Here is a 15,953-nt window from a genome sequence, read left to right on the forward strand (position 1 = left end):
CTTATTAAGCATTTCAATGTTGTTTTTATGTTATTAAACCTTCAGAGGAAAGACTGAAATTACAGATCTTCTCATTTTTACTTGATCAGCATGCAAGTGAGTGAAATGAGTGGAACAGCACCTTCAATGCAATTTTAGTAATTTAACTTTCATTAACCCCTTCGCGACCTTTGCCGGTTCAGGACCGTCATGACAGGAAGGTCACTAAATGACCTTTGACGGTCCTGAACCGTCAAAAAATTAAATAAGCTTAGAAAGTGATCAACGATCACTTTCTTCGCTTAAACGGCGTTACTGTAATGCCTCGATGTCGAGGCATTCAGTAACGCCGAGATCGGCATCGGGGGCCATGTCTGGCCCCTCCCCGGGGCGTCAACAGCCGCCATACATTGTATGGCGGCGGACGCCCGTTTTAAAAGCGTTTAGGAGGCGATCAACGATCGCCTCCTAAACTTAAATGGTGTCGCTGGAATGCCTCGATCAGGAGGCATCCAGCGACACCAAACACTTACCTTTGGATGGGCTGTGACCGCTCCGGAGAGCGGTCACAGCCGCAGCTGCCGGTGATCTTCGCCATCAACAAGATGGCGGCGGCCCGGGAAAAAAAATAATAAAGAAAGAGTTCGCTAGACGGTCTCCTGACCCTCTAGAGAACTCTGGCTCCACTTGCAGGTTGAATACAGGTACTGCATTCAACCAAGCAAGTCAATGGAACCCAGCTTTCTAATCACTATGTGATTAGTAAAATATTAAAAAAAAAAAAAAAAAAATGGGAAAAAAAATATTTAAAAATAATTATGCAGTGATGTCACTTGATGAACCATCCAGTACCAGCAAAATGTGTAAAAAAAATATAAGTATTAAAAAAATAAAATAAAAAAATAAAGTTTATTATTTTGAGCAAGTGCTAACATTTCTCAAAAATCTCAACAAAGAGTTAAAATAAAAGCACTTCAAATACCCAAGGGGTGTCTAATATATAAAAAAATGGCTTATGGGGTAAATTGGAGTGGCAGAGCTCAGATAGGGCATAGGTACAGACTGAACAAAATGGAGAAAAAAAAGCGCACTTCCCAAATGTGGCATTTTTAAATCTCAAACAACCCGACAAACCCATGCATGTCGGGTATCACTGCACTCAGGAGATGTTCCTGAACACACATTGGGGGGTTGTTTGACAGTGACATATACCAGAACCTGTATATATATAACTAAAGTACAATTTGTGTGAAAAAAAAAATAAAAAAAATTACTATTACAAAGTTTGACAAAGTGTAGTTCTATAATTGGTGCATGGAAAGGGTTAAAATAACAGCATTTGGAATACCCTGGGGTGTCTAGTGTATGGTTTGACAGGGTTAAATTGAGTTAACCGGCTTCAAAGATGTTCCAAAGAGGAGATGGAGGCAGACTGACCAGATTTGTTAAAAAAGATTTGGAAATCATAAAACGCTGCTTGTACTTATTGCCCTATAACTTACAAAAAACAGCAAAAAAACATAAAAACATTGGGTATTTCTAAACTCAGGACAAGTAGTAGAATCTATTTAGCTAGTTTTTTTACTTGCTTTTTTAGGTGAGTAAAAGATTTTTCAAATAAAAGTCATAAAATGTGTTTTTTTTCAATTTTTCACCATGTTTTTTTAATTTTTTTTATAGTAAATAAGATGATACGATCAAAATAATGGTATCTGAAGAAAGCCCATCTTGTCCTGAAAAAAACAATATATAACTTATGTGGGTACACTAAATGGGTGATGAGAAAATTACAGCTGAACACAAGCACCACAAAAGTGTCAAAACAGCCTCGGTCCCACAGGGTACAAAACGAAAAATGAGCCCGGTCCTTAAGGGGTTAAACCAGCTAGAACATATTGGTTGTTTTGTTTTTTTTGTTATGTTTCTAGATTTAATGTAATCACTGCATAAATGCATATGCAATCTACAGGAGAATATGGCCACACAATAAAACAGTTTTCGCCCTCTGGAAACCTTCTTCGTGTACTGGGTACAGCAGGAAACGCAGGATCAAGTTTAAATCCACTTCAGTTCGATCAGCCAGCAGAAATATTTGTTGAAGAAACTGGGGAACTGTATATTGTGGATGGAGATGGGGGACTGAATAACAGGCTTCTTAAATTAACAAACAGTAAGTGCTTACTTTTCCTTGGTATGTAAAGGTTTCAGGAGCAATAGTGGAAAAACAGTGTTTTAGCCATATAATGGAGTGATTATCATATAGTTAAAAATGTATACTGCTGCTTAACCCTCAAAAAGTTATCCTGAAATGCAACTTTAAAAAGGGATTAGAGATCAAGGGCCACCTCCCTCCCTACTTCATGTAATTTTTAAATACTGAGCAATAAAATATATTGATATAAATGAATTGCTCCCTTAGTTATTCTGAATGTTTTGGTTGGAGGCCAGGAAAGGTTTCTTATTGTTTTTCCTTTTTCTCTCTCATTTCTTTAGATTTTTATATTGATTTATATTTTTCAATTTTTCCCCCACTGTTTTTTATGAGAGTAACAATAGGGTGCCTTCTAAATGATTGCATGATGACATTACTGTGGCCCCTATAAATATTTCCAGCATTATTTAATTGTTTTTTATTATTTTGTTCACTCTGAAAAAGGAGAAACTCTGCTTCTGTCTTGTTCCAGAGTGATCTCACTGTGCTGATCACACAGTGTTAAAGAAGCAGGGAGCCCTGCTTTGCTGCTCGGGGATTATTTACATGATCAACAGTGAAAAGAGTTGCCATGCACTTTATCTGACCTCTTTTTATCCATCTCATGGAGAAGAGAGGCATTGATTAACACTGAAATCAATGGGAGCTCTTTCTGTGCATGCATGCTGGGGGGACTCATTAGACCCCTGGAACTCTCGCACAAGCTGGCACTGGAGCTGGTTGGTTGTGAGAATACTGCACATGCATTTTGGCTGATCACATCTCTTGCAGAATTCCCCATGCATTTGCAAGAGTGTCTGCACGAAAATGTAAAGTGGACATTAAGCTATTATTCACCGATCAGCCATAGAATTATGACCACTGACAGGTGAAGAGAATAACGCTGATAATCTTGTTATCGTGGCACATGTCTGGGATATATTAGGCAGCAAGTGAACATTTCATCCTCAAAACTGATGTGTTAGAAGCAGGAAAAATGGGCAAACTTAAGGATCTGAGCGATTTTGACAAGGGCAAGACAACTGGGTCAGAGCATCTCCAAAACTGCAACTCTTGTGGGGTGTCCCCGGGCTGCAGTGGTCACTACCAATCAAAAGTGGTCCAAGGAAGGAAAAGGTGTGAACCGGTGGCCAAGGTTAATTGATGCACATGGGGTGAAGACTGGCCTGTGTGGGCAAAACAACAAGCTACTGTAGCTCAAATTGCTGAAAAGGTTAGTGCTGGTTCTGATAGAGTGCCCATGCTGACCCCCGTCCACTGGCGAAAGTGCCTACAATGGGCACGTGAGCATAAGAACTGAAACACAGAGCAATGGAAGAAAGTAGCCTGGTCTGATGAATAACATTTTTATTTACATCATGTGGATGGCATGGTGCGTGTGCGTCTCTTCACCTGGAAAACACACGGTACCAGGGTGCATGCATGGAAGCCTCACCTCACAACTTACAGGACTTAATGGATCTTGGTGCCAGATACCACAACACTCCTTCAGAGGTCTAATGGAGTAAATGCCTCGACGGGTCAGGGATGTTTTGGCAGCAAAATGGGGACCTACGCGATAATGGCCAGGTGGTCATAATGTTATGGCTGATTGGTGTATGTGCATATGAGAGCCAGATGATTCCTGTGTGATAATATTTATAGACCAAATAACCAGTATATACATTTTACAAATTATTTATCGTATTGTCTGAAGAGCGGTCGTATGTGTTGCAGTATTATTCCCCACAAATAAGATCATTTTCACTTCTGAGTATTCTCTACTGTGTTTAAGAAGCTTCTGTCAAAAAACTCACCAGAGCCACTCACAACCTCTGTCTCTGTGTTCTTCGTGTAATCTGGTGATACTGTTCATCAGTTGAAACTTGCAGTAGCTCAGATCCCAAATTTTCTGAACTGAGTTTCTGTGTTTGTTGATAGGAGCTCAGATCAGCTCGCATGCTCGTAAAATACTGAATCCACCAAGTGTTGCAATTGTAGCAAATTGCTCCAAGGCAATCCTGCGTTTTACCTTTCCAAACCCCCCCAGGCCTTAGTAGAATGGACTGTCGAGTTCATTCCCCTTTGTTGGCTGTTGTGGGTACAGCAACCTTCCAGGAAAGTGACATGAGATCAGAAAATTCAATTAGGTTCTTTTTGCCATGCATGTCAGTTAAATTCATGTCGTTTTTTTACATGAATTTGACCTGAAAATTTTGTTTTGTATCATTTTAGATTTCTGGCTTTTGTGGACATTGGGTGGAAATGGTACAAACCCCGGCCAGTTCTACATCCCACACAGTGTAGCAGTGGATAACGTTGGCCGAGTAAGTCATTTACAACTTTTGCCTTAATATTTTCACTAGTATGTTTGTTTATGGTTTCCCAGTTAGACTTTGTTTCCGGTGCTGGACCTAAACACACACTGTCAGGCACCACCGGGATTCAAACCTGCAACCCTGTGGATTCTGGGTTTATCACCTATCCACTACTCCACCAGGTGGATCTTGGACCGCAGTGTCCTTCTGCCTCTCCTTGGACCATGCTGTTCCCTAATGCTCTTGAAACACCTGCCCCTCGTTTGGTCAATTAAGGCTTAATATAAACCAGGCATCAGCCTAGCCTCATTGCTAGAGCATTGTGTTCCTGGCCCTTTATACTGAGCTACTGCTTTGCTGCATTTGATCTGTCTCCTGTGTATGACTCTTGGCTACGTCAACGATCCAGTTTTGTGTACCAGACCCCGGCGTGTTCCAGACGTACCTACCTGTCCAGCTGCTTCCAAGCCTTGTGTCCTGCCTGAGAGTTTCCTAGCCGCGTGCCCTGCCTGAGGGCTTTCTAGCCGTCTGCCCTGCCCGTGGGCTTTCAGTTTCCTGCCTGTTTTTCTCCTGCTCTCTCTGAACACCTAAAGATGGCGCCTAATAGAACATCTAAAGCTAAAGTAGCGCACAGCCCTGAACTGGACACATCAGCCGGCCTACATCCATGTTCTGAACCTGCCCCTGCATTGAGACTCCTACCTGATCCGACACACACACACACACACACACACACACACACACACACACACACACACACCAAGATTACACCTAGATGAAGACTTGTTTACCATATACACTTTTAACTCCTGTGTTTTCATTTACAAGAACGAACTACAGATTGTCGCTCATGTTTACTTGCATGCGTGAATATTGTCATCACATAGTAACACCGACTGCAGATCAAGTAATGAGTAAAGATATTCAGGGTTAACATCTGCAAAGTGCATGGATCACAATTCAGGGTGTACATGTCACAGATTTCAGAGCTGGAAACATCTAAATAATTTTATCAGATTATTATTAACTTTTTATTTATGAAGTGCCAACAAATTATGCAATGCTGTACAATTTAAATGGGGCAGTTAACACACATATATAACAAACATAACTTAACACACACAGACACAGCAGAAGTTGAGAACCCTGTCTGTGAGTTTGCCATATGGCCTTTATACAAAGTTCCTGGCAAGAATGTGGTGGGCTTTTGAGGGCCCCGCTCAAGAGCTTACAATCTAAAAGTGTTATCTGGGTAATTGAAACAAACAAGCATGAAATGAGGGAATAGTCACTCGCTTGAAGCAGTAATTAAGGGGTAAGTGGGTTCAGGATGCAAAAGAGGATGTATAACATTCAGTTTGTCTCTGTTTCTAGGTATGGGTGGCAGATCGAGGAAATAAAAGGATACAGGTGTTTGATAAAATTTCAGGAGAGTGGATTGGATCTTGGAGCACCTGTTTCTCAGAAGATGCACCCTATTCAGTCAGGTACAGTTGAATACTTATGATGAAATATTGCCAAAATTAAAGAGCAATTTAACTTGTTTACTCTGAAAATACACATTTTTAGGAAATTCCCAGTTGTAACAACAAAACATTAAAAGCGCTTTGTGAACCATCCGGGATGCACATAAGGTATTGTAAGCTTTTAACTGCCATCTGGCCACTGGTGAAAATGATCCGTAAAAGGTAGAAATCCTTATGGTAACTCGCATAAAGTATTGTGATGACAAGCTAAAGCAATAGACTGAATAATTTATCATGTTCCCTGCATAAACACCAGGTAACAAGCTTCTGGAACACACTGTATCCTGGTTTAATACACCAGGCTCTATTTAACTGCTAGCAGTATCCCCATTGCAGCCAGTCATAGTGCAGACAAAATATGAAGACTATAATAATTTTTCAAATGCAGCAAAAATCAGTGCTGTAAATTTCAAAATTCTAAAAGTTATAGTTTTGTGTTTGTCATTTGCTTGAGGTTAGCATTCCAGTTTAGTTTACTGCATAGGCCTCAGAAAAAGGTTATTTCATTGGCTTCAATGTTTTATGACATTTGTTAATCTCCTGTATTTCTTTCCTGAAGAGTATTCACTTTGGCCCATCCACACAGGTTCATCATATTCGGGTGGTGCATGTTGATGTTAGTTGTGGATGTATTAATTAAATCTAAAATGTATTCTGATTCTTAATCAGCTATAACTATTAGTAGAATGTAAAGTGGCTGTCCTTAAAACCCATTAATGACTATGCATTGTGAGCCTGTGCAGGTACGGGCTTTGTCGTGAATGGGTTAAAGGGGAACCCACCAAAATATTTATCTTGTGTTTAAGACGTCACCCAAAATATCACATGATCAGCAACAATGGCAGCCTCCAGGTTTGTTCAGTTGGACCAAAATTAGATAATACCAAGTGTGAAAACTGCCAGTGTGTGGCTATAACCCACTGTACTCTAAGGACCCTGTGGACGCGTTATCATGTCCACCAAAAGGTGTGAAGATTACTCTTAGGACGTGATTGTATGCCTTGTGTTTCTTGCATCAAGGGAGATCTCACTTGGGGCTTCCCTTGTCAACAGGATCCTGCATCTCTGGCTCTAAGTTGACAGTTTTGGCGTACCTGCGCTCTTTCTGATCCTTGCCAAAGATGTACACATTTTACCTGAAAGTATGGCCACATACCTTAACTGTATAATGTCAGAGTGGTGGTCTAGACACAATAACATGTTCAGGATATATAATTACAATATTCATGGATTTTAAGCAACCAGTGATTGATCTGCTGTACAAACAGCCAGCTTCAGCCTCATTGTAGACTCCCCTGGCGCATACGGAGTTCCTTTAATATGTCTGTACTTTTGGGAGCAGCATTGGCTCTATTAAGTTAGACCAAAGCATTTGCATTTGAGAAAAACTATTTTATTTAATTTTTATAGTTTGTATTTTCTATTTAGCAACATGTCACCAGTTACTCATATGTTTATTTTATAATGTTTGAAAATATTGTAATTTTTTCTGCTTTTTTTCTTCAATACAGGTTAACAGCGGATAAGAAGTACATTGTTGTTGCCCAGCTAAATATTAGCCGGGTACTCTTTATAGCAATGCCTCCCATAGGGAGCATTGGAGATTGCCACGTTGAAAGCACTATCCAGATGGCAGAAGGAGTCCGGCCACATCTTGTAGATGTCAATGTGAATACTGGCTCGGTGTATGTCGCGGAGCTTGGTGCTCAGCAAGTGCAAAAATACGTGCCTTTGCAAAAGACAGCTAATAATTCTTAAGCAGTGTTTATAAAGGTCTTTGTGGTGATGGTGACTTCCCATGTGGGATGGAGCCTGGTGCTCCATTTATACCTTTACTATATTCGCTATATTCTAAGTGACAGGCCCTGGTTATAATGTAACGAGGTCTCCGTGTTTTATGTCATTGATAAACAGTAGCATGTCATAACATATAGAGAGGCAGCCCCTAACTTTAACTGTATGTATAAAGTCAGATGTCTGATTACTTCTGGTATTTAGTGCTACCTCTTTGTAAGAAATTTCACGCTGTTTGGTAAAACTGGAATATTTTTCTTGATCAGTCTTTTTCACATTCCAATATAAGAGCAATTCTTTTTGCTAGGTAAAATGTTTACATGTTGTAATAAAATGAAACATTGACATTTAAAAAAAAAAAAAAAGCTTACAATATATTACATATTAAAAATTTACAAAAAAAGTGCGCCCTTGCAAACATGTTTTTAATAATCTTGCACAGTAGAATTTGCAGTTTAAATAAACAGTCCAGTGATTATTTTTTTTTGGATTTTTTTTTTATCTCTTCCTCAAATTTCCATAAGCAATTATCAAGAGACTCTCTAGATGGACTCTTGCTTTATTTGTATACATTTTTGATTGGAAGAGGTAGCCAGGTTTTGTGAGACTGTGTGCAGGTTATTTCTGTCTTATGGTTGTATTTTTTTCTGTTTTTCACACATTTGTCCTCAGATATTACATATTGTATAGCATTTTTTTATACTTCAGTAGTCATGACCCAAAAATATTTTTCCAGGAAAGCAAACCATATTTATCTGTCCCTCTCTCTGCATTGGTTCAGTATGAAATGCTTCTTCACTACATACCCCATCTACCTCCTGAGTGCTGGGTATTTCTCTTGTGTACTTGTCCCTGGGTGTGCACCCTGTATGTCATTGCCTTTCTGCTGTATTTGGGGAAAAGGTTTTGCCAGGCAAAGTTTGAAAAGTTCTTATCACCATGGCAACTAATGGAGAAGTCCAATTAGTAAGAAGGAAAAAAATACATCTGTTCTTTTAGATATGCATTCACTTGACATGATCTATTATTCTTTAATAAAGCTTGCCATTTAACCCCTTCAGGACCGGGATTTTGATACTAACGTGTCGCTAAAGGACCGGAGCCGTTTTTGTGTTTTTGCCATGTCTTTCTTCAACTGTAATTTCTCTCTTATCAATTGGTGCACCCACACAAATCATATATTGTTTTTTTCAGCACAAGTAGGGCTTTCATTTGAAACCATATTAAGCTGGGTAGTACATTGTTTTGTTTGAAAAAAACTGGAAAAAGTGGGGAAAAAATGAAAAAACAGTTTTGTATACATACAAATTGTACACACATTAAACCAATGGGAAAAAATTATCCCAAATATATTCATTAACTTGTCCTGATTTGGAAACCACCCAACATGGCCAGGATTTTTATCTATTTTGACCAGTATAGGGCAAATATTGCAAGGCATGCATCACGTTTTTGAAATGTAATTTTTTTCAAATTTGGCATGGTAGTCTAATAACTGCAATAGTTGTCACAGATACTGATTACCCCCCCAAAATTATATGTTTATGAACAGTAGATAAGTCAAGGTGTACAACTAGGGTCATTTTGACACTTTTCAAACAGGGATTTTATCGCCAATTGCTGCCAAATTTTGAGGTATTTTTATATTTTGGGGGGGTTTTTTGCACATGTTGCAATGTTGCTTTAGATTTTATATTATATTTTGTATAGAATATGTGCAACTGCAGAACAAAACACCAAATTGTGTTCACCAACATCCCCCGGTTCCAACAAGGCCTCACATGCATGGTTCATGCATTTTTTGAGGAAGCTATGAGGGCAAAACTGGAACATGCGCATTTTCGTTTTCACATTTGGAATTTTCAGAAATTGGTTTCCTGGGCCCATATCCCATTTGGGACATTTTGGAAGCTCCCTGCTGTAAATTACCCCATAAAAGTATATATTTATGAACAGTAGACAAGTCAAGGTGTTCAACTAGGGTAGTTTTGACAGTTTTCAGCTAGCCTTTTCTTCACTGATGTCTGCCAAAGTTCACGGAAAATTTATTTTATTGCGTTTTTAACAAATACATTTCAATGTTAAAATTTATTTCTTGCACAGCATATGTGCAACAGTGGAAGAAAGCACCACATTTTGTTCACCAACACCCCCCGGTTCCAACAAGGCCTCACATGCATGGTTCATGCATTTTTTCGAGGAAGCCATGAGGCCATAACTGGAACATGCGCAAGTTTTCAGAAATTGGTTTCCTGGGCCCATATCCCATTTGGGACATTTTGGTAGCCCCCCCACTGTAAATTACCCCATAAAAGTATATATTTATGAACAGTAGACGAGTCAAGGTGTTCAACTAGGGTAGTTTTGACAGTTTTCAGCAAGCCATTTCTTCACTGATGTCTGCCAAACTTCACAGGGAAATTATTTTATTGCGTTTTTAACGCATACATTTCAATGTTGCAATTTATTTCTTGCACAGCATATGTGTAACACTGGAAAAAAAACACCACATTTTGTTCACCAACACCCCCCGTTCCAACAAGGCCTCACATGTATGGTTCATGTATTTTTTGAGGAAGCTATGAGGGCAAAACTGGAACATGTGCATTTACATTTTTTTAAATATTTTTTTTCATCAGATTACTTGTAAGTGACAGGTTTAGGCCGCTGACATCAATCAGGGAGACCGATCAATAATCAGCGACTTAAAATGTCACCGACAAGTGATCAGGTAATAATTATGATTTTTTCATTTATTAATAATTTGTGTTTTTTCATAATTACCCTAGATGACCCCTCTCTCTTTGTAGAGCAGGGTCATCCGTGGGCTGCCATAATGATCCGATCACTGGACTTTCAGGTCAGTGCTGTTATTTTTTTTTATGATTATTATTATTTTATTAATTTTTTTTTAATTATTATTATTTTTTACATTATTTTTTTTTAACTCTTTCAATGCTGATGCTCCATTGAAGCACAGCATTGATTGATATTTAGTCCCCACAAGCTTGTGGGGACTAATATTAACCCCTGCAATGCTGCGATGGGGGTCATACACAATCGCAGCATTGAAGGGGTTAATTGAGGAAGAGGGGGGTAGGGGTTAACTGAGGAAGGGTGGGGGTGGGGGGGGTCTGGTCTCCACACTCATGTGGAGACCAAAGAACCCTGTCTCTCTGTCCCTGAAGCTGCCTCTGGCAGCTGGGACACAATCTCCCATAGACTGGAGATTGTAGGGGAGGATCGCGACATTGAAGGGGTTAACGCTGCACTGACGCTCTCATGGAGCGATCAAGCAGCAGGGGGGTGTTGGATCAGGTCCCCACACTTGTGTGGGGACCCATTCAACACCCCCCCCTTCCCTGAAGCTGCCTGTGGCAGCTGAAACCGCGATTGCAGATTTTTCTGCAATCGCTGTTTCTGCCTACAAAATCACTCCGTGGGAGTGATCGTGGGCTTGGGGGCGGGCTTAGACAGGCTGTGCTGTCTGCCCAGGACTCCTGGGCAGACAGCAGCAGCAGCGCCCCCACGATCACCGCGATTGTGGTGATGTGGGGGCGTTTTTTGGAGGAGACGTACCTGGTACGTCCCGGTCTACCGGTGACTGTTAACCAGGAAGTACCAGGTACGTCCCGGTACTGAAGGGGTTAAAATAAATAAAATACAAATATGACTATATTAAGAGGATGGTGTTTCACGGCAGCTTATGTCAGGGCTCGACAAATCCCAGGCGCCATGGCGACTCAGAATTTTGTCCTGGCGCCTAGGTGTTTGTCATCCTGTGATCGCGAGGGCGCTGCTGCTGCTGTCTGCCCAGGAGTCTGGGCAGACAGCACACCCACTCCGAGCCTGAGATCACTCCCATGGAGTGATTCTGTAGGCTGAAACCGCGATTGTAGGAAAACCTGCAATCGCGTTTTCAGGTGCCACAGGCCCTTTGATGATTCCTGTAGACATGGAAGCCTACAGCAGTCATCAGAGACTCCCCCCTGCAATGGCTGGTCTATAGACCAGCAATTGCGTTCCAGCTGCCAGAGGCAGCTTCAGGGGCAAAGGGTTCTTTGGTCTCCACATGAGTGTGGAGACCAGCCCCAACACCCCCCTGCTGCCTGATCACTCCATGACAGGCCCAGAAGGTTTTTAATACATTTACAGATTAATGAGAATAATTTTTTTTTTTTTTTAATCTTTTATTACCCCCCAAGTAAAAACACGTATTTGCTGTCGGTTTAACACCTTAACCCTTTCAATCCCAGGGGTTTTGGTACCTCAAAGCCCGGAGCAATTTTGCCATTTTTGGGGTATGTCGGTTTAGCGATTATTTTCCTTTCCCGTGAATAGTGTACTCATGTAAACTATATATTGTTTTTTCAAGGAGAGATAGAGCTTTTGTTTGATACCATAGTTGGATGATTAGCTGAACATTTAGAATGAGAAATTTAGTAAAAACTAGAGAAGATTAGAAAAATAAACTAATTTTTTTTTACATTTTCCCTCTGAATCCTCACAAAATTAGGTAAAGTGATGGAAAATCCCCTCCAAGTTTATTAATTCAGGTGTCCTGATTTCAGAAATACCTAATTTATATAGATTTTCCAGACTTTCCCAGTACCAGGGAGCATACTATTATGTGTATAATTTTTATACCTATGGCTTAACGGGTTTGGGGGTTGTGAACGGGGGCAGGAGGGTTATACTGGCTAGATGTTATGCTAGGGTAATGGGAAGTAAGGTTTTTTAATAATTTTTTTTATTATCTTTTTTTATATATTTTTTTTTATTAATTTTTTTACATTTTTTTTTATTTTTTATATATTATTTTTACACAGAAATGGTTAGAGGTGCTGCCAGTGATGTCATAATGACAGTGATGTCACAATTACATCACAGCTCACTTTTTTTTGTATTATTTATATTATTATTTTAATGATTTATTTAATATTATTTTTTAAATGGACTAATGTTTTTTTTCTGCTTTTCTCTTTCAGGACGGGAGGCGGAGTGAGAGACATGGTTTCTCACTCCCCTCCCCGCGATCCCCCTGCACCGATCACACTGAGATCGCAGCGCCTCTGTGCCACATCGGAGGGCAGGCGATGCCGGCTTCTGCTGCCAGGGGGGAGTCCAGGCTGTCAAACGACAGTCTGGACTCCCGTGCAGCAGCAGGGATGTGTCCCTGACGCTGCACGAAGGGCTGGACGTACCGGGACGTCCATAGGGGTTTCTAGGGGTGGGTACACCTGTTCAATTGCTTGTTAACACAATTAGCTAATCAGCCAATCATGGCAGCAACTCAATGCATTTAGGCATGTAGACAAATTTAAGTGACTTTGAATGTGGCATGGTTGTTGGTGCCAGATGGGCTGGTCTGAGTATTTCATGCACGACCATCTCTAGGGTTTACAGAGAATGGTCCGAAAAAGAGAGAATATCCAGTGAGCGGCAGTGGTGTGGACAAAAATGCCTTGTTGAGGTCAAGGGAGAATGGGCAGACTGGTTCGAGATAACAGAAACTTAGATAACCACTCTTTACAACCAAGGTATGCACAATACCATCTCTGAACGCACAACACTTCAAACCTTGAAACAGATGGACTACAGCAGCAGAAGACCACAACGGGTGCCACTCCTGTCAGCTAAGAGCAGAAAACAGAGGCTACAATTTGCACAGGCTCACAAAAATTGGACAAAAAGACTGGAAGAACGTTGCCTGGTCTGATGAGTTTCGATTCCAGCTCCAAAACTCAGATTGCAGGGTCAGACTTTGGTGTAAACAACATGAAAGCATGAATCCATCCTGTCTTGCCAACGGTTCAGGGTGGCGTTGGTGGTGTAATGGTGTGGGGGACATTTTCTTGGCACACTTTGGTGGCTACCTCCACCAGGATAATGCACCATGTCACATAATCTCAAACTGATTTCTTGAACATGACAATTATTAGTTTACTGTACTCTAATGGCCTCCACAGTCACTAGATGGCAATCCAATAAAAGCACCTTTGGGATGTGGTGGAACATGCCATCACGTCCATATGGACCAAAATCCCTAAGGAATGTTTCCAGCACCTTGTAGAAAGTATGCCACAAAGAATGAAGGCAAAAAGGGGGCCAACCCGGTACTAGCAAGGTGTACCTAATAAAGTGGCCAGTGAGTTTATACTGCTTTGTTCCGGACAAGTAGGGCTTTATTTTGAAATCATAATTATATATGTAAACCATCAGTTAGAACAAAAAACAATTTTTTTTAATGGTTTCACCTATAAAAAACAAACATTGCCAATGAAAATTCAGAAAAAAAAATGTTTAAGTATTTGTCTTGATTTTGGAAACACCTCATAATCCTGGTATTGCCATTTATTGTGGTAATTTTTTTTAACACCATAAGAACAATGGGCCCTAAACCCATTTGAAAACAATGCATTCTGAGCCCTTACATGTACGGGCTTCATCATTAAGGGGTTAAATGTGATATGCTGGGAGTTGAGATCCAGTAGTGGCCAGAAAAATCACAACTGATGAACAAAAGTATTAAAAAAAAAAAAAAAAAAACAACCCATTTTTACACTTTTTATTGAACCATTTTTGCTCCATTTCAGTAAAATTTTGTTTCTTAGTATTTGGAATTTTGACAGATCACTTTGCTAGGATCATGTCTCATTTGAGGCACAGTATATTCCATTAAATCACACTCCTTGCAGATTCCAAAGAAACTCCACTTTCCTTTCTAGGTGGCCTACTGTAACCATGAATCTAAAAGGGACACAGGCGTTTGTTTTTTGAGAAGGGGGTAAATTAGTTTTTAAAATTTTTATGTACAGTTTAAAGGACTCTGTTCCATTGACTCTACCGTCTGTTTTCCTTTTTTGTTTTGTTTTTATCCAACACAAGGGGGCAACCAAGACACATTTTAAGGCTTGTAATATTTACACAATGAAATTTCAAATTCAGCAAATGCTGTGTTAGATATAGACTTTACAGGTAAATATTTTTACACTTGTAGAAGTGGTTATTTAGCATAAGATGACTAGTCTGTAAAACTGTGTCTTCGTCAACACGAAGATGTTATAGTATAGATATAGATGTTATATAGTATGAGCAATCATCAAAAGTATATTTAATGGGACACTTCAGCCATCATATGTGTATAATAGCTAAGTGGTCTCTTGCAAAAGTATATATATGGATTTTAAGAAATCCCCATATGCAGTTGCACGCCCACATTATACACTCACTCCAATTTGGTTGATTTAGTAACAAAGAGGCCAGGTAGGGTATGAAAGGCCAACCCTTCCAGCAAAGGTGGGTGTTACTCTGCCTTGTGCACAAGTGGTAAAGGGAATGGCCATAAACTATGTTGATTGTGTGGGATTAGTTGGAGATTGGCACACTGCAAGGTGTTTAAATTATCTTTTTTTTATTCTTAACATTATTTATTATCGTTTAACCCCTTCGGGAACTGTTTTTTTTTTTCTAGCATGTTTGCACTAAATGACCAGAGGTTTTGTGGTTTTGCTATGTTTTTATTCAACCGATTGCCCAATAACTCATTTAGTGCACCCAAACTAATGTGGCTGTGCTGTGCTGCCCACCTGGGCAGACAGCAGCAGCAGTACCCCCGCAATCACGATTGTGGTGACGTGGGGGCATTTTTTTTTGGATGACGTACCAGGTACGTCACAGAACTGGGAGCCCACTTGGGCATGGCATACCTGGTACGTCTCCAGACTTGAAGGAGTTAAACTAGATATTCACAAATCACGCTGATTGAAGAAGAAAAAAAAAACAAGCTATAGCTCGTTTTAATAAAATAATGTAGTTATGTTAAAAGCTGTAAAGGGCAGTTGCTTTTAAATTATATTTTTTATATATATAAGAAATGTTATAATATAAGAAATTATCAAACTACAGGACAGAAAAACACATTTGCCTGGAAGCTACGGAAGCTACACAGAGTTGATGCATTGTCTTCCTGCTTCACACATCAGTAGGGATGAGGTGTGAGAGATAAGAACCTTAGCAAAAGGGGGGTGGGTGTCAGAGGATAATCTCCAGATGTATTTTTAATGACATGGTTTAGGTATAAGTAAAAAATAGTGTGAATTTAAATAAAGAAATGCAGGAAGCCATGCAGAGTTTAATCTTACT

At 39.9% G+C, this 15,953-nt stretch overlaps 1 protein-coding gene across 1 annotated transcript in view; it reads left to right on the plus strand.

Annotated features, from left to right (window-relative positions):
* LOC149286480 (NHL repeat-containing protein 3-like) overlaps positions 1-15,953 on the plus strand; it is a 32,751-nt gene that overhangs the window by 4,585 nt on the left and 12,213 nt on the right. The window contains exons 4-8 of the mRNA XM_089493911.1: positions 1,949-2,149; positions 4,406-4,497; positions 5,863-5,975; positions 7,526-7,747; positions 15,722-15,803. Of these exons, the coding sequence (XP_089350037.1) occupies positions 1,949-2,149; positions 4,406-4,497; positions 5,863-5,975; positions 7,526-7,747; positions 15,722-15,803 (710 nt within the window). The remainder of the gene's footprint in view (positions 1-1,948; positions 2,150-4,405; positions 4,498-5,862; positions 5,976-7,525; positions 7,748-15,721; positions 15,804-15,953) is intronic.

The sequence above is a fragment of the Sceloporus occidentalis genome, unplaced genomic scaffold, assembly GCF_023333645.1.
Source record: "Sceloporus occidentalis isolate IW3139 unplaced genomic scaffold, rSceOcc1.0.p SCAF_68, whole genome shotgun sequence".
Classification (NCBI taxonomy): Eukaryota; Metazoa; Chordata; class Lepidosauria; order Squamata; family Phrynosomatidae; genus Sceloporus; species Sceloporus occidentalis.